The following is a 20,696-nucleotide window of genomic DNA, read 5'->3' as shown; positions in this document are numbered from 1 at the left end:
TATGTAATGATTAAGTGTAATAAAAGTATCAATATTTACAGAAAATGAAATTGATTGATAACGTGTCTAGATCGCAGGAAAAAACTATTAGGTATTACAGATGTATGAGTACATTATAAATCAACGCATACGTAAATATTTTTTTCTAAAAAGGTGGATACTTACTACATAATATATCTATTACATGTAAAATGCGTATAAGATGTTGCGAGTTGTCGAGAACATTTGAACAAGTATTATTGAGTTCTCAATTCCTTCTAGTTTGTATCCTCATTGGTAAAGGGTCTAAGTCTTAAAAATCGTAATGAAATTCCCATCTTTCTAGAACAAATAAAGATGTAGAACCACCAATGTGTAACAGAACCGAATCACAGATATAATTTTTTTCTTAATACAGTATGTCTGACCACAAAATATATGGTATTTAAAAAGCGTCTTATAGTACAGTGACATGCATGGTTGTTTCAGCTCGGGTCATGCGGACGGGAGCGCGAGGGCGCGGCGCAGCGTGATGCGGCGCGCGGTCAACCAGGTCGCATGGCCAGTGGTGGCGTGCGCGCTGCTGCTGGCCTGCGACTGCACTATTGCCGACATGCTCGCACCTGGAAGTGAGTACTACTATCATATTTGTTAATAAAACCACTAACAATTCATAATATAAAGGGGGCAATTTATTTTATTCAATTATATTCGTTTAATCTCTAGATGGTCTTTCTAATAAAATCTTGTAAGGAATCAACCTTGAACACAAAACACACTTGAAACACAAATTTTTCCTTTTGTTATAATAGATATCAGTACTAATTAATACACATCGAGATAATGCGTTTAATTCCCGCGAACCCGCGACTTCGTTTGCGTAGGAGATTGTTTCTGGACCACTCATTATTTTTCTAACAGCAAAATCCTGATCCCGTGCGAATTATGGGATAAAAAGTTTTTTTATTTTTTATTTATAAAACAAGGTCGACAAACAAGGGTACAGCTCACCTGATGAAGCGATTTCTGTAGCTTATAGACGCCTGCAACACGAGCGAGGAGCTCTGGTCACCTTACTCCCCAATAGCAACACAACACTGCTTGAAAGCAGTGTTATTTAGCTGTGATCTTCTGTAAGGTCGAGGTCAAGTCTTTATACCTATTTCTATTATTTACATGATTAATTAAAAAGTTTTTAAATGTGTATCATCTGTCTCTGGAAAGGTTAAAATAAAATGAAGGAATAAGGTCACATGGCAACATATACTTTTTATAACTCAATTCTCACGGGATCAGGATCACGCCGTTAAAAAAATAATGAGTATTCAAATAGTATAATAAATATCCCACACGAACGAAGTCGCGGGTAGAGCCAGTTAAAAGTAAATCGAAAGTTACGTCACTAAATAGTAAATAGTAAAATTTGCTATTCGTTTGATGTTCGTATACGCGTACATTCACAAACATTCTACGCATATTTTAATAGAAATATAACATGATAAAATTGCGTTAATGGACTTGTTTTTTTATTTATCAAGAGTTATAAAAACATGTAATGTAAACTGTGCTCTGGAATGTTAATTTAATTAAAACCGGCGTGGGAGTACTAATTACATTTTCAGACATGACCATTTTGTCAAGTAGCTTCCTGCGTCCGCTAAAAATATGCAATGTTGTATTTCGAAATGTACCCAATTTTTAGTTAATTGATATTATTTTTCTGTTTAGCGATAAAAAATCACTCATATAAATTTAATTGCAATTGAAAAAAAAAATATAAAATAAATATAATATATGCGCAAAAAATGTGTTTATTTACTACATCATAATATTAGAAACGTCTTAAACTATCAGTGTTCCCTTACTATTACTTCTATATTATGAATGTATTATACATCAAAACCTTCCTCTGGAATCACTCTATTTACTAAAGAAAACCGCATCAAAATCCGTTGCGTAGTTTTAAAGATCTAAGCATACGTACAGCGGGAAGCGACTTTGTTTTATACTATGTAGTGATTAAGAATTTTGTGAAAATGTTGTGTGTGTATGATTTTTTTAAAACGTTATGTGTTTCTGTCGAAGTTAAGGTAGTAAATTTGTGTTTAACATTAGCAGAAAAATCATTAAATTTATCCCAATTTAATTTTGAGTGGTATAATTTTAATGATGGGCTAAAATTAAGTGTGAGTAATGCCGCGAGCACAGGTATGAAATAAAATATTATTATGAGCAATTGATCACCTAGAAAATAAATAAATGGTGAAATGCCGTTATGTGTTAAACACGAAATGAATTGTGTCGTATTCTGTGTTTATTATTTGCACGGCAATAGTCGACCGACAGATTCTACTGTTATATCAATAACTAATAACTTATGTGAATAATTGTGTTTGCTTGCAAACGAAAAAAAAACCGACTTCAATTACATCGACGAGTAGTACAACGTAGATCGACGAAAAAATAGTCAAGTAACTGCGCGTTATCAAAGATTACTCAAAAAGTAGTAATAAGATCTCTATAAAATTTATATGTGACCACATGACAAACATCAGCTTTCGATTAAATTAAAAATTATTAAAATCGATACACCCAGTAAAAAGTTATTGCGGATTTTCAAGAAGTTCCCTCGATTTCTCTGGGATCCCATCCTCAGATCCTGGTTTCCTTATCATGGTACTAAACTAGGGATATTCCCTTTCCAACAAAAAAAGAATTATCAAAATCGGTACACCCAGTAAAAAGTTATTGCGGATTTTCAAGTATTTCCATCAATTTCTCTGGGATCCCATCATCGGATCCTAGTTTCCTTATTATGATACTAAACTTGGGATATCACCTTTCTAGCAAAAAAAGAATTATCAAAATCGGTACATCCAGTAGAAAGTTATGTGGTATAATACAACGTAGGTCGACGAAAAAAGCGTCAAGTAAAAACGCATTATTAGATATAGCTCGAAAAGTAGTTGTTAGATCTCAAATAAATTTAAATGGGACCAATTGGCACACCCCACCTTTCGATTAAAAGAAAATTTGTCGAAATCACTCCACCCAGTCAAAAGTTCTGATGTAACATACATAAAAAAAAAGAAAAAAAAATACAGTCGAATTGAGAACCTCCTCCTTTTTTCGAAGTCGGTTAAAAATACTAGCAGATTGTAAATTGTTTCAAATAAAGGGCTGTTAATCAAACATTTATTTTTAAATGTTTTAATTAAAGGTAAAGTATAATTATTAATACTTTATCTGTAACTAGCTTTCCTCCGCGGTTTCACCGGCGTTAATTTGAGAAAAAAAGTAGGTACTAAAATATTATATAGCCTATATAGCCAATCTCAGTAAATGAGCTATATAGCAACAAACAAACACACAACACACACACACACACACACACACACCTCAGTCTATCGCAGTCCACTGCTGGACATAGGCCTCCTCAAGTTCGCGCCAAAAATGGTGCAAACTCATGCGTTTTGCCTATAGTCACCACGCTGGGCAGGCAGGTTGGTGACAGGCAGGCAAGTTCCAAGGTGGTAGTGGAACGACGTTATCCCTTAGTTGCCTCTTACGACACCCACGTGAAAATAGAGAGTTATTATATTCTTTACTGTCGTAAAGTAATAACAACAAAACAAAATATAACGAATAATGTAATAATAAAAAAAAAGATACTTTTTTAATTCGAACGCGCTACTTCCAGAGTATAGCGCGTTCCAACAAGTAACCGAACTCTTCAGCTTTGTGATATTAGTGTAGATTTAATTTAACTTTTTACGTTTAACATATAAGACTGTGTTTTCTTATACAACCTTTAATTTGAAGTCACGGGATTTTTTATTGTTGTTTATAAAAAAAAAATCTTACAACGATATTATTTCGTTAATTTCTTGTTATAAAACATTTTACATTCCAATTAATACAATTAGTGCTGGAAATATTTTGTAAAATAAAACACAAATATATAATTATCATCACTTCGAGATAACCATGATGATATTAATATTTAAATGGCCTTTAAAACTTTTAATGGTCATTGTACCTATCAAGGGTACAGGTTTCGGAGCGTGGCGGCCGGGGCTGGGGCCCCGAGCCGGTAACCGGCGAATAATGTAAACAACCGTCCGAGTTCGGTACGCCGTTAGCATGCCGGATATTCGCAAAAACTTCCGCGGCCATTGATCCTAGTCATCGTGGGCCACTCGTGGGGTCGCTATTTTTATTTTATTTTTTCTGTTTGAACGTGTGCTATTGAACTTGATGCGCTGCGCTGCGGCGTGCTCGGTATCGTGCCACCTTTTAATCTGCCAGATAACGAATCGACTCGAATTCTCGGTGTGTTGTTTGTTTGTAATTCCGCTCCGCTCGACGCCGACGAGCTGAGGCCGCGTTTAGGAGGCGCCCGCGTTATCTTGCGCACAGAGCCGAAATTCATTCGAGCGTGTAATATGTGCGCCGCCCGCAGCCCGCGCCCGCGGCTCGCGCACACGGCAGATATCGAACTCCACGACGTAGGAACATGCCTCGTTGACGACATTCCTTGTAATTGTTGGGAAAACTTCCATTTACTTGTAATTATTTTCTTTCATAAAAAGTAATTGAAGAAACAATGATGATTTTTATATTTAAAGACAGATAAACCCTAGTTAGTTGCACGTTTAACCCTATTTACATTTTATAGTTAAATATTAAAATATTAAATATTTATAACTTAGTTTATCACTCTTTAGCTGCATGATATATGTAAGTTGTTACAGAAATGTTTTATCCGTCTCCACTTTTCCTAATAAAAACAACGGAAACAGCTCGACCTACTTTCTCACCATTCATAAAAATATTTTACTATTTATCATCGGACTGAGCTAGCCGGTAGACGATGCCGACTATTTAAGTTTTTTCCCACGATACTAAAGGTGATGGTGATAGATTCCTTTTGCAAATATGTACTTCAATGCAACGCATGAAATATGCCTTAATATGTAAACTTGTATACACTTAGCTCATGAAAAGTAATTCAAATATTCCATTGTATATTACATATTTTTATGGAAACGTCATGGCGCGACGTAGCGTATTGTCGGTGTTGGTACGCACACGTGTTAATTTTGTCTAATATTTACGTTATTTAACAAATGTTTAAAATTGTGCTGGAACTCAAACGATTGATTTTTAAACAACAACAATAATGATTATATATATATTTGAAATTATCCATACATGTTTATATATAGTTGTTTAATGTCTATTGTTATTTAAGATATGTTTACACGTAGACAATTACCAAAGCTGTTTTTTGTGAAACAACGTTAGTACATATTATTGTTTACCACCAACTTTGGTGCAAATGTAGAATAAGATATAATTATTTAAAATATAGAAGTTAAAATAAATTATCAGTTTGTTACTCTCCGTATCAATTTTCCAAGTAAATAACTTGACAATTAGCCTACAGGTGTATAAAATTTTTAAAGACGTCATAACATGGCAAATAATAAACTATCATAAAGAAATCTAAATATTTATTCCGAGAGATGACTAGTGTTTTTTAAAATAAACATCCGTGAAAACTACGAAGGTCAGTGGCACTGCAAAGCACTTCTCTAAAAAATGAAAACACGGAAAACACTTTATTATTACTTGTCGGTATAAACACGTAGGTTTTGACAAAAATATATTCTTCATTAATATACGTTAAATGTATTAAAATTAAATAAAAAATCTCTTACAGCTTTGTCGTCGTAATTAATAATAATAATACGAATGTTCAGATACAAAAATTAATAGGATAATTTAGCGAATCTTGCTTTCATTTCTCTGATATGTGTGTGTATGTGCCTACGTGAACAGCAAGAAATGCTTAATTTTGGTTTGTTATTTTAATTTGTTTTTATTAAAATTTATCTAATTTTGTTATTCGTATGAATTTATCATCAAAATAGGTTGAGAATCAAAAATGTTGTGTTACGCAAATCCTTATTTTTAAAAGCAGACTTCGTACATATATGTATGAACACGCCGTGTAGTCTCCTCCGGTGTAGTGAGTATGCCAGCTGTCGGGGTCGATGACCGCAACCGAGACAACCCCATCTACGACCCCCTTATCAACACACGCCATGAATTGAACTTCCGTTAGAAAACTAACTGCGCACTTTGTAACGGGATACCCCTAAAATCGATTACTTATTTTATGAAATTCAATAATTTTTGCCATATGTCGAAAAATAACTTAATAATATTGCAAAAATGTTTTTTCGTTAATAACTTTACAGTATTCAAAATCTTTCAAAGTCGTATAGTCGTATTTGAGTTAAATAATGGAACTAGACGACGACACATGAGAAACATTTGTATCAACCATATAGATGTGCTGTGTGGCTACGGCACTAAAGAATTTAGCTACCCCCTCTCTTCCCGTGGATGTCGTAAGAGGCGACTAAGGGATAACAAGGTTCCACAACCACCTTGGAACTTAAGAAGCCGACCGATGGCGGGATAACCATCCAACTGCTGGCTTTGAAATACACAGGCCAAAGACGGGCAGCAGCGTCTTCGGTGCGACAAAGCCAGTACTGCGGTCACCAACCCGCTTGCCCAGCGTGGTGACTATGGGCAAAACACATGGGTTCACGTTATTTTTGGCGTAAACTTGTGGAGACCTATGTCCAGCAGTGGACTGTATAGGCTGTAATGAATATAGATGTTTGCCGTGGTCTGGGTTCTTGTGCAGTCCTTGTGTCCTCTCCACCGTGCCTCAAAAAACACGTTAAGCCGTCGATTCCGGTTGTTATCATGTACACCTGATAGCGATCGTTACTCACAGCAGGGAATATATCCGCCAACCTGCATTGGAGCAGCGTGATGGATTAAGCTTTGATCCTACTCCTACACGGGAAAGAGGCCTATGACCAGCAGTGGGATATTACAGGCTGAAGCGTAATAGAACTTAGTTTTGCACGTTTCGCTCGTAAAATGGAAAAATAATGTAACGGAGGAAATGTGAAACTTTCGGTACACCAATAGAGAGAATATAATATAAATATATAATTTAATTTTATGTTGAATGTAAATATATAAAATTTTAATCACTTAGTTTAATCTACCACTACACATTTGACATTTGTGGTACTCATCCTGAGAAAAATAATATTATTAATTTATTAACATAACTTAGATCCTATTGAAAAAAATATTGGCTATTTTAATTTTTTGTGTGGTATATGTACTAGTAAAGTCGCAGGTAAAGTTTAACTATAATTGTATTCGTTGTATATAATTATGTATATATATATATATATATATATATATATATATATATAATCTGAATCTCGGAAACGGCTCCAACGATTTTCATAAAATTTAGAATACAGAGGATTTCGGGGGAGATAAATAAATCTAGCTAGGATTCATTTTTAGAAAATGTCGTTTTATCCCAGATATTTAGACAGTGAAAAAATATCGTTAGAATACGAAGGTAAATTTCGCAGCTGTCAGTAAAGTTGTAATAGCTCATTTGGGAAATCGGCCGGTCGTGATCGTCCGAAAATATCACGGTTAAAATCCTCGATCGATTATTATTTTTTTTTTCTTTTTTTTCTAATTGCACTCGTTATTTTTTATTTAATAATGTATGTAAAATCGAAAAATATTATTCATATTTTATCATTATTTTGTTTATGTTATGTATCTAGTATGTAAATAATAATGTAGAAATAATTTACTAATATTTTATTATAATTTGTAACAGGAATTGACACAATAAGAACAGAATCAACCGACATATTATTATTTGACATAAAGCAAGTTAGTTTATTTCCGCTTCTCAAACTCGGAACGTCACACCAAATAGTGATGTCTACTAACACTCTCCCTTGTTATTTAATTTAGAAGTTCAATCGGTTTGGTGGTCGTCGAATCCGGGTACTACGACGGGGTTCAATTTCAGCCTGTGTAGTAGGAGGTATATCTGGAGTTGCTTGAGGTGTCTCTGGCTTGTCCACTTCCGAGGTTTCAGTGTAAGGTATAGATTCCCTTCTTGTAGCGTTAGCATGTGTAGTTGTAAGGTCTTTTTCAGGTAGTAAGTCTTTTCCAGGGAGTAAGTCTTTTCCAGGGAGTACGTCTTTTCCAGGTAGTATGTTCTTTCCAGGTAATAGGTCTTTTTCAGGTAATTTTGGTGTATATAAATTTGCCACTGATTCTCTTGGTTTAATCAGGTAAGTATCTGGTATTCTAAAGTTATTATCTAAGCATGATGTCTTTATGATTTGATCTACATGTCTTTGGTGTATTCTTCCATCTACTTCCACTTCATAATGTAATTTTCCTTTTCTATTTACTATGTTACCAAATTTCCATTTATTACTGTCATACATTCGAATTTGAACTTTCTCTCCTCTTTGAAATTCCTTGGTTACTATTATCTCTTCATTACTGTTGTTTCTTAATTCCTGTGGTCTTTTTACTAAGTCAATTCTTGTTCTGTATATTCTTTTAAACATCATTTCACCTGGGCTTAATCCTGTAGTACTGTTAGGTGTTTTTCTATACATCATTAAAAATCTTTGTAATTTATCTTGTATAGATCCCTCTTCACTAATCATTGCTTTAAGTTTATTTTTAACAGTTTGAACATATCTTTCTACTTGACCATTGGTAGAAGGATGAAATGGTGCTGTAAATTTAGCTTGAATTCCATTTTCTTTTAAGAATTTTTGCATTTCTTCTGATCTAAATTGTCTTCCATTATCCGAGACTTGCGTTATTGGTAAACCAAATGTAGTGTATAACTTCTTTAGAATATTTATAGTTGTTGCAGCTGACATAGAATTAGTAGGTATAACTTCTAACCATTTAGTATAGGCATCTACCACCATAAGAAAATATTGGTTCATGAATGGTCCGGCATAATCAATATGAATACGACTCCACGGTTCCTTAGGGTATTCCCAGCTGTGTACAGGTACCTTAGTCGGGTTTTTACGCATCAAACAGCATCTCTTGCATTGTTTCACCATATTTTCAATATCTATGTCAATGTTCTTCCACCACACATAGCTTCTTGCTAAAGCCTTCATCTTAACTATACCCATGTGCGCTGTATGTAATTCTTCTAATATTTTAGGTTGTAGTTTCTTAGGTATGACGATTCGTATGCCATAAAATATACAATTATTCTGCAATGAAAATTCATGTAGTCTAGTTTTATCTTCTCGTCCTGATTGTATATCAATATATAACTTCTGTAGTTCCGGGTCAGTAGCTGTAGCTACCCTTATCTCTTGTAATGAAACTGGTATTTCTGAAATCTGATTTAAGTAGAAAGCTTCGTCATCTGTAAGTGTATCATTCTTTTCATTTTTATTTGTATGTTGTAGTCTTGAAAAATAGTCGGCATTAGCATGTTCTGCAGTCTTCCTTAGTTTTATCTGGTAATCAAATCCAGCTAAAAAGTTAGCATAATGTACAAGTCGTATGGCTGTTGTAGCAGGTGTAGCCTTCTCTGGGTGTAAAATTCTAGCTAATGGTTGGTTGTCTACTATGAGAATTATTTTTGTACCGTAACAATACTGAAAGAATTTCTTCAGTCCCCAAACTAATGCTGCGGCTTCTTTATCTAACTGGCTGTAACCTTTCTCTGCCTTTGTAAGAGATCTTGACGCGAAAGCTATTGGACGTTCTGATTTATCCGGCATAATATGTGACAACACAGCTCCGTATCCGGTTGGTGATGCATCAGTGGCTAATGTGACAGGTAAGTTTTCATGAAATGGTATAAGTACTTTTTCTCCGCAGATTTCTTTTTTCAGTTCTTGAAATGCTTGTTCACATGATGTTGACCAAGTAAATTTTGTATCTTTTTGTAATAATTTGTATAAAGGATTTAGTTTTGATGCTAAGTTAGGTATAAATTGTTGGTAGTAATTTATCATTCCCAAAAATGTGCGTAGTGAAGAAACATCTGTTGGACGTGAACTATTCTTTATATCATTTACTTTATCTTCTGTAGGGTGTAGACCTTTTTCATTTATTGTATGTCCTAGGTAAGTAACTGATTTCTGAAAAAACTGACATTTCTCTCTGTTTAAGTGTAGTCCACATTCTTTTAATTTGTCAAATACCTTCCTAATTCTTTGTAGTAATTGTATAAATGTACGTCCTTGTAAAGCAATGTCGTCAAAAAAACAAACTGTACCTTCCATTCCTTGAAGTGTTTGATCCATGTATCTCTGCCAAACATTTGGTGCAATTTTCACTCCGAACATTAGTCTTTTCACCTTGTATGTACCCTTGCATGTACTAATAGCTTGCATTTCTGCTGTATCTTCATTAGTCTTCATATGCAAATAAGCTTGATTAATATCCAGTGTGCAAAAATATTTTCCTCCACTTAACTTTGAAAATATTTCTTCAACACGAGGTATAGGGTAGTTGTCATTTTCCAGATTTTTGTTTAATGTAGCGCGATAGTCAGCACATAAGCGCATTTTTCCATTTTGCTTCAAGACAGGAACAATTGGTGTTCCCCACTGTGAGTATGTGACTTTTTCTAATATTCCTTCCTTTTCTAATCTGTCTATTTCTGCTTCCACCTGATCCTTCAAAGCGAATGGTACTGGACGTGGTTTTAAAAAGACTGGAACTGCACCTTCTTTCAATTTAAATACTGCTTGATAATCTTTAATTTCTCCTATTTCTTCAGAAAATAGTTCTTTGTATTCTTGTATAATTTTTTTCAATTTCTCAGTAAACTCTTTTTCTGTAATATCATTTTCTTCTTTTTGTAGTGAATTTATGTCAAATTGTAAGTTTAATTTCCTAATCCATTCTCTTCCCAATACAGGATCAACTTTTCTATCAATAACAAAGATTCTTCCTATGACTTCTGTATTTTTATATTTGATGTTTACATTACAGGTTCCCCGTGGGTAAAGTATTTCTCCTGTGTAAGTTTTTAATTTAATTGGTGTAGTTTCTAATTTAAGATTACTGAAATTTTCTTTATAATATTGTACAGAGCATGTAGTGACTGCTGCACCTGTATCTAGTTCTAGTGTATGTAATTTCCCGTTCAGTTGTAATGTAATATTAAATTTATCATTTTGTATGTTATTTTTGTAAAATATTTTATGTATTTCATAAATTTCATTAGTATCTTCTATGTACTGTTCATTTACTAGCTCTAGTTGTTTTTGTTCCCTTAAGCAAACTGATTGTATGTGTCCTTTTGTTTTGCATTTCTTACAAAATAATTTATCTTTTAATCTACACTGAGTCGCTGAATGGTTTTCTTTTCCACAACGATAACACTTTATTTTCTTTCCTTTTTTAATATTTGTATTGTATGTATGACTTTTATATGTATTTGTATTTTGTTTGGATGTATTGAAATTCTTAGTTTTCTTTGATATTTTGTTTATATTTGGTTGAATATCCGTACACATTTCTTTTGTTTCTACTTTGGAAGTCTCAATCGCCATTGCAATCCTAATTAAATCATCAAATTTTGTAGAAGAAGATTCTTGTAATAATCTTTCTTTAATTTCAGAGTTACGCAGCCCTCGTATGAACTGTACTCGCAGATGTGTTTCAAAAGTACTATTTTTACAATTATTACATATAAAGTTACATTTTCCGCCTATTTCTTTTAATCCAGCTACGTAGTTAGCAATGCTTTCACACTCATGCTGTTGCCGTAGACAGAATTTGTGTTGTTGAGCAACTTCACCGGGTTCTGGGGCAATATGATTCCTTAGTAGTTCTACAAGGTCATCATAGCTTTTTGATTCTAGACACTCAGGCGCTGTGATGTTTTTCAGTACTTGGTAGTATTTAGGGCCAATACAATTGAGAAAAATTTGCACTTTAATTGTAGCACTTGTGACACCTTTCAAGGAAATATAATTTTGAAGTCTTTGTAAATAAGTCGAAAATGATTCATTGTTTTCATCATAAGGTTGTAATGTGATACCACTAACCGTTTTATCACTGGTTTGTAAGGCTTGTTGTAATTGTACTTGCTGTAATTGCATTCCTCGCATCGTTTCCATCATTTGGGACAAAACTTGCCCTAGTTGTTGTTCCATTGCGGCGTATTATGTACGTACGTATGTAAGAGGAAAAGGAATGTGTGAAGCGGGTTATCATCACAGTATTTGGAACCCTTGGAACAAGGAAAATGGGTGTATAGGAGCACGTGGTAATATCCGCTGCTCGCGAGGTTACTTATATTCACTTTTTTTTTTTTTTTTGTAATTATTAATCTTCGTCGTCAATCTGTCATCCTCGTCGCCAATTTGTTATGTATCTAGTATGTAAATAATAATGTAGAAATAATTTACTAATATTTTATTATAATTTGTAACAGGAATTGACACAATAAGAACAGAATCAACCGGCATATTATTATTTGACATAAAGCAAGTTAGTTTATTTCCGCTTCTCAAACTCGGAACGTCACACCAAATAGTGATGTCTACTAACAGTTTATATTTTATATTTTTGATTTTTTATATTTATTTATATTTTTTATCATTGTCGATAAAAAAAATAGTATCCATATTTTATAAATATGTAATTCGTATTTAAATATGATTTCCAAAAAACACGATTGACTTAAAATACCGAGCTTAGCTCGTTCACCCAGGTACTACATTTTTAAACGGACGTGATCTGTCATTATTAGCTGACGTGAAGTAAACATGATTTTGATGTATAATTATGAATATTAATTTAGTATAGAAACGATTTTAACAGAACTACCGCAATCTAAAAATAAAATAGTCTTTCCAGTGACATAGCCAATCACTTCATCCTATCGCAGTCCACTGCTGAACATATAGCCATTCACAAGTTCGCGCCAAAAATGGCGTGAACTCATGTGTGTTGCCCACAGTCACCACGCTGGGCAGGCGGGTTGGTGACCGCAGGGCTGGTTTTGTCGCACCAAAGATATATCCAAATGAAGTACTAAATTACAATAAATAAATAAATAATATTAAAAATATTAATAACAAGAACAATCGAAGTCTACGCCATTATTATATGAGCATCCATATGCTCGTTTTTGCAGACTTGGTCTATACATGGCATTGATTTAGTATTTAGTAGTGTAGTATTAGTTGATTTAGTGGTAGTTGATTTAGTAGTTAGTAGTATGCTTGAAGACATAAGTCTTCGAGCAATGCGTCCTGCCTGTGTTAACATACGGAGCTGAGACGTGGACACTGACGAAGGGACTGGTCCACAAGTTTAAAGTCGCTCAACGCGCAATGGAACGGGCTTGGGGTTTCTCTCAAAGATAGGATTAGAAATGAGACTATCCGTGAGAGAACGAAAGTAACCGACATAGCCCACAGAATTAGCAAATTGAAGTGGCAGTGGGCTGGTCATGGCAATTTGGCAAACGCAGTTTGGGACGTCCTCCGGCCCGTTGGATCGACGATCTACGTAAGTTGCCGGTGTTGGCTGGATGAGGATTGTGGAAAACCGGATTGTCTGGCGCAAACTTGGGGAGGCCTATGTCTAGCAGAGGACTGCAATAAGCTGAACTGACTGACTGACTGAATTATAATTTATTAAATTTTCGGGGTGTCCAGCAGGAGGTAGCAACTGTCATAAGTGTCCGGCAATGGATGACGCGATTTCTAAAGTTATCCCGAAAGAAATATAAATAAATTGTGTTTTATACTTTTACGAATTTCAGGTACTATTTTATGTTACACCTTTACTATCTGTTACCTGCCCAAGTAACCACAACCCAAACTCTATAGTCGCTGGTCGTTCTTACCTATATAGGGGAAATGCACAGAAAAACTTTCAGCTTTTATAAAATAACGAAGGTCTGGCCGTCGTGGGCTCTTGGGCTATATAGGGACAGACAGCGGGAAGCGACTTTGTTTTATACTATGTTAAGTTAGAACAGTTTATTTTCTTTTAATACAAATATTGTTTTTTAAATTAACTTCGACTGCTACTTTATTTATATTACTCTGGAACTTGGTAGTTAAAATGTTTGATTTATATGACTTCTGAAAAGTACGAAATTTAATCTCGATGATGATGATGAATTGAACATTTTTTACACAATCTGCACAGCATCACACGAAGCAAAATTTCCTAAATCACGTGCTTCAGCCCCTTTTATTTACATTAATATGTTTTTATTTTATTATTCTAATTTAGGGAATAATATTGTACGTTTTGACTGCAAATCGTTTTTGTGGGGATTATGTTTTGAAAGAACGCATAAAAATAGGTACGCAGGGCAGTTATACTTTTTTTTATAACTCAAACTGAACAGGTTCAAGATTGCTTCAACATTTTTTTTTTGGAATAAAATATCAAAAAGCTTTAAATCTAATTTAGTACTTTGAGCCACTGGGTCGTTACACTAATGCAGGTAAAATTAATTACTTTATATATTATAATCGTTCATTCAACTCTATTGACAAAATGTCTACTTATTAAGTTTACTAAGTTTCTTTTCTATATTAAAAATAAATGACAACAATTCCAATACAACTAACAAAAGCGCTAAGTATTTTTGGCAGATAGAATAATTAGCCGTTGGCAATGATAAGCGAGCTATGTTATAATCTATTGTAAATAGTAATCAAAAGTAATGATGACAATTGCTTAAGTACGCTTGTTTTTATTTGACATAAGTACGTATAACTTCCGTAGATACCCATGATTCTGTGTATAAACATATATTATTCATATATCTAGTATTATATTATCGACACTGTTAGTACGGGTTTAATTTATTTTATGTCACTGTTTAACTAGAACTAGGGCTTCTGCTCGATAATTCTCGTGAAATTTTTCTTTATTGTCGGCGGGGAAAAAACAAACTCGATGCTTCGAGAAATCGAGAATTATTATTTGAACAAAAAATAAATTATTTGACCTATAGCTATAAAAAAACCATTCAAAAAACTGAAATTTCAGCAGACAAAACCAGTCATAATCATTTGACTGATAATAATTAAAGAAATTTGATTAAAAAGAAGTTTCAGCTATTTAATTGGACAACGAACACCTACTCTTGAAAAAAAAATGTACAAAGCTAGTAGCCAATATCGACAGAGAATGAGATTGATTTCTCATTTTCGGGAAACATTGTCAGTAAAATAAGAAACCGCCTATCATCTGATGCCGTTAATGATCTTGTATTTCTGAAAGCCTATTTTTTAAGAGCAAAATAGTAAATATATATTTGTTTTTTTTTTTTTAACCGGCCTTAGTATGACAACTAAAACTAATCTTGTTGAATCTTTTTGTACTTAATCAATTAATCTATATAATATTAATACGTGAAGCTTTGTACCCCTTTTTACGAAAATTACGCGGACCGAAGAACTTATGAAATTTCGCACACTTATAGTTTATATAGAGAAGAGAATTTTTAAATTATGCATAAAAATACATTACATCAATATAAAATTATTACACACTACCATGTTTTTGAACACACACGCATATATACTCTTATGTTTATTATTAAAGGAGTATAATTTTTGACAACAGAACCTTAGTAATGTTCAAACTTATATTTTAAACTAATTATGGTCGAATTTCGTCTACTGGGCGAGCACTAGTTTACATAAAAAAACCTTGAAGAAATTATGTAGATAACAATGATAACCGAAATGTAAGTAAAAGAAACAAAAAAAGATGAAATCAAGTGAGTGTATTCGTACAAACTTTCGCATTTATAATAATATTAACATAATAATGTAAATATTTAAATTTTATATTTTTATATATGTTAATGTATGTTAAGGGATAACTTCGACGTTTATGAACCGATTTCAATAATTCTTTTTTTGTTAGAAAGGAGATATCCCAAGTGTGGTACCATGATAAGGAAATCAGGATCTGATAATGGAAACCCGAGAAATCGAGGGAAACCCTCGAAAATCGTAGTGACGACTAGTGCGTTAGTTAACTTTTTCGTCTACTTACGTTGTAGTACTTGTCGATGTAATTGAAGTCGTTTTTTTGGTTTGCGAGCAACCGCAATTATTAAATGATTTTTTAAAAATTAAAATGACGTCATTCACATGCTTCACTTTTTGGCTTGTGAGAATATATTCGTTATTGCTTGAAATAAAGTTTTTTGATAGGTAAAGTTATAATAATGACTAAACGTTTTATTGCAAAATAGCAGTACCTATATAAAAACAATGATTTCATATGATTGACGCGCGAAAAATATTTTCATTTGTATTTGTATTGATAAAATGATAACGAGCTCGGAACAAGTTGCGTAGGTTGCCCAATTCCAAATACAGATAAGGGAGTATCGTAACAAACAACTGATAAAACTGATGGCGCCGAGATATCAACTTTCAGCTACATTACTGTTATTTTGAACTCTATAATTGCAAGCGTATCATTAATTCATATCTTGCACAAATTGTGTTGTAAAATAACAAAGCAAACGTAATCATCATTTGAATTTAATAATAATGTTCTATATCAGTTGATACGTTAAGCTATATCATCGAAATGTTAAAACATATTACACTTGTAATATAATTAATACTCGTTACTGCAAACAAATTAACTTGTTTTTGGAGACTTTAAATGTCTAACGAAATCTATGCGCGTGCCTACTGACTTCCTAACCTCTACAAATGATGTGATAACTTGCCTTGCATTCAAGATAAATTGCCTTTAATTAATAATAATAGATACATAATTATTTAATTATATTCTCTGCATAGCGAAATAGTGACTAAGCAAAGCAATCGTATATTTAAACGTAATCATAGATGACAGAATGTTATTAAAGTCGCTCTAGCTAAAATCGAGATAGATGAAGTCATAACTTTTCTAGTCAACATTCTAACGGCTTACTTGATCTATTATAATTATTAAGTCAAAATTGTCGTTATTTAAGTCGTTACTACATATGGAAATATTTTAATCGTCCGATATAAATTCTGTGTATTCTCGATTTTCGACGATAGAATACTTCCTGCTCTGGGCGGCATAAATGTTTATTATCAATTCATTTTTCAACCTCTATTTGACATTTACGGGTTCTAGTTATCCGCCGCTGTCGAGAATAAAATAAAATTATAAAAGACGCGATCGACGAGATTCGCGACGTTACAGATGGAGCGACCGTGACCTACCGCACGCCGCCGGTGGGCTCCTCGCACCGTCAGCTCGATAAGCAATTGTTCGATGGATATAAACACGACCGTAACGAACGCCGCGGCCAACTATCTTCACCATTCTACTAATCTCATGTTACCGCGATAATACTCCCTTTGGAGCGCGTCGTGAAGTTTCGATGTCTTCGGCGAACTTTACATAACTCGATGCTATATCATTTCTTTTAAATAAATAAATTTTTGAACTGTTTTGTGTTAAATTATTAAAAACTAATAGTTTCAAAAAGTTTACAGGTCATGTTTTTTTAAGATAAAACTACGGTAAACAAGTGTTTTTGGCAATCGTAGACCTGTAAGGTACAAAGAGAGTGCGAAAACTGTATCTTTAATAATCGTTGAAAGAAGTTACCTATAGATATAAAAAAGTCTGCATAAATACAATAAATAGAAAATACAGAAATAAATGTATACTTAAAAACTAGTAAAGTTAACGTTAAATTTAAACGCCTATCAACGATTCCACTTTAATAAACAAAACGCATATTTATCGTTTTAAGAATTTGTAATTAAAATCAAAAAGTTTAAATACATTATTAAAAAGGTTAACATTTGATCTTTATATAGTTCAAACTAATTAAAGATATATATTTACTTCTATATATATATATATATGGGCCTTTCTCTACTAACAGGAAAATCATTGTCCAAGCACTTTTTTTTTACTTTGACTATATTAATGCATAGTTTTTATTTATGAAAACACATAATATACAACCTGTTATTTATGGAGCCAAGCTTAATCTTTAGTTTATAATCATAATCATTTCATAAATTCGCTCTAAAAACCACTAAAAACAGTCCTCTGTTATGTCCTAATTCCGGATCGAGTATTATTCGGTTCGGTTTTTATTAGTTGTATTTATAAATGTAAAATCTTATAACTCTATAAACATAAAGAATATTGAATGCATGTGAACAAAAAACAATTATAATTTTAGAGAATTTTTTAGTACTAAAAACTAGTGTTCGAATTTTGTCCCAAACATTTTTGAACAGTCCTCTGTCACAATTTGAATATCGCGCCACAAAAATATTAAACACTATTGTGGTTACATTTCGCGTGAAACAGAACGTTAACAGTGTGAAGTTTTCTTGGTCGTCATGCTAAAGAAGTCGCCGCCATTTAGCGCAGTGACAACTCCGCGTCTGTGTGAGAGCCACGTCTCTGCAATGTTGAGTAAACATTCCTCTGGTAAGTCTATTTTACGGTGTTTTATGTGTTATAATTATATTTATTTAACTAAAAAATTGCTGAGTGTGATAATTTATAGCTGTCTCTGTATTATGAAGTAATATTTAAACTGATACGTGGTATGACATTTTTACGTAAAAATAACAGTCCTCTGGGCAACAGTCCTCTGGAAATTTATAACACAGAGGAATGTTCAATCTGACAGAGGACTATTTTATTTGATGTCCGTGTATTTTATGAATATTCTTTACAGTCTAAACTAACCTATTGCTTGCCGATAGCCTCTTTCTTTCTTACAGTAGCCTGTTACGGTAATTCAGATATTTTGTTTTCTACTATTATGGATTTTGGAATATATAATAATACGTACCTAGTAACTACCTGTTTTTAAACCCTTACTTTTTTTTAAATATTGAAAGTATGTTTGATTGTTTTAGTATTGCCGCAATGCCCCCAAAGAAGAAACCTAAAACTAAGAAGAAATAAAAGAGCACAACAAAATTGCAGAAAGATTAAGATATCAACGGCTAAAAAATTACCCTGTAAAAAGAGAGCAATTGAAAGAAAAAGAACGACGAAAGTACCAAAGAAAGAAGGGAAAAGGTACAAGAAAATCAATTAAGGATATGAGTCGACGTGAACACAAAGCTGTGACTAAAGAACGGAGAAAGCACTGTGCTACCTATCGTGCAAAAAAAAGCTTGGAAAGAAATTACAAACAATTTTGTACGACAAAATACGCCTGAATCCGAGGGTTCTTCTTCTTCCGAGGTCTTGTGTACAAGTTATGGTGAAGCAAAGATAGTTGTATATCTTAAAAAACGATTCAGAAATCAGCGCGTCAAGCAGTTTTAGTACCCAAGCTTCGGACTCGTAAAGACGAAATTTCATCTGATTGCATAAACACTGTACGAACCTTCTATGAAAATGATGACAATAGCAGACTTGGCGCAGGAAAACGAGAATACCTAGCCAGAAAAGGGATTAAAAACAGAAAAGATATCTATTGGATAGTATCGCAAATTTATACAAGAGGTTTCAAGCTGAACATTTTAAAATAAGCTACACAACGTTTTGTCATCTACGTCCTTTCTAGGTCATAACACTAAATGTAAATGATCCTGACACGTGCCTGTGCATAAAGCACGCGAACATCGATTGAAACTGTCAGCATTGCACAGGCGAAGAATTTTGACTTACAATAGTCACACTGCTCTGCTTTAAAAGACATGTAATCGCTATGACGAGCTATGTTTGTCACGAACCTGCCAACGCTGTATTGACAATAATCTTGACTACAGGGAGTTTGATGACAGCAAGCCTATTGAATTTAAAAAATGGATATCCGAGAAACAAACTTGTAACGACCCCAAGACCAGGAATGCTCGAACAGTTACCAAATACCGAAAGAAAACGTTCACGGTTCGCCCTCGAGAGCTAATAGAAGAGCTGCGTGAGGATTTGGAAGCCTATTATTAACACGAGAAAAACATTACCCGTCAATAAAATTCTATCAAGAAATACAAACAAAACCTTACCGACAAAGACGCTATCATACATATGGATTTTTCAGAAAATTGTTGTTCCAAATACGGTCGTGATTACATCTTGGTTAAATTTCTAGTAAGAAACACTAAAGGTTATCTGGAAAAAATCGCTATTTAGCGATAAGATCGCCTTTGTACATCTTGTATTGTATCTTTCTTTATATGTGTCTGTATTTCGGTGTACATTAAGAATAAATAAATTAAAAAATAAAAACAAACACTGAATATTGTTATTTTGCAGTAATCAATAAGATAAACACAGAAGAGGGCGAACTAACACTAACCTCCTTAAAAATTGTGATGACAAAGGACACACTTTCAGAGTCGATGAAAATGATGTTTCTGATGTGTCCTTTGACCAAGTATTAAAGAAGTTGCCAAACCCAGATATTGCCCTAAAAGGAAAACGAATATTTTTTAATTTAAAATACCTACCTGTACCTGTTTTTGAGGAATAAGTCTGCATTGATAAGTAAACAAGGTTGATTCTTAGTACCTTAGTTACCTTAGAGAGCTAAGCTCGCAATTTGTTCCTGATAAATATAAGTATTTAAATTCTGTATGTACAGTATTTAATAAAGAAGAGAATTTATTTGATTACATTTAATAATTAATATTATTGTGTTTTTCTTCATTATAAACATTGACATAAACTGTTCTCTGGGTGGAAAAAACAGTCCTCTGGGTGGCAAAACAGTCCTCTGTCGCATTTTTTTACAAAATTGCCAATAATTCGAAAAATAAGGATAAATTACAATTGTTTTTTGTTTATATGTATTTATATTATAACTATCTATC

The 20,696-nt window shown here is 33.3% G+C and overlaps 1 protein-coding gene and 1 long non-coding RNA gene across 2 annotated transcripts in view; both read left to right on the top strand.

The window, feature by feature from the left end:
- The first annotated feature begins 387 nt into the window (after positions 1–387).
- The window catches only part of LOC123657389 (insulin receptor-like), a 91,250-nt gene continuing 70,941 nt past the window's right edge, over positions 388–20,696 (top strand). Inside the window, exon 1 of the mRNA XM_045592944.1 lies at positions 388–608. Within this exon, the coding sequence (XP_045448900.1) occupies positions 452–608 (157 nt within the window). The 5' untranslated portion in view covers positions 388–451. The remainder of the gene's footprint in view (positions 609–20,696) is intronic.
- Positions 18,009–18,900, top strand: LOC123657434. Its single transcript, XR_006743714.1, has 2 exons — positions 18,009–18,351; positions 18,789–18,900. It is a non-coding gene; the product is annotated as an uncharacterized LOC123657434 (long non-coding RNA).

This window comes from Melitaea cinxia, chromosome 1 (genome assembly GCF_905220565.1).
Source record: "Melitaea cinxia chromosome 1, ilMelCinx1.1, whole genome shotgun sequence".
Lineage (NCBI taxonomy): Eukaryota > Metazoa > Arthropoda > Insecta > Lepidoptera > Nymphalidae > Melitaea > Melitaea cinxia.
The sequence above is the reverse complement of the archived record's forward strand: the minus strand, read 5'-3'. Positions and strand labels throughout refer to the sequence as shown.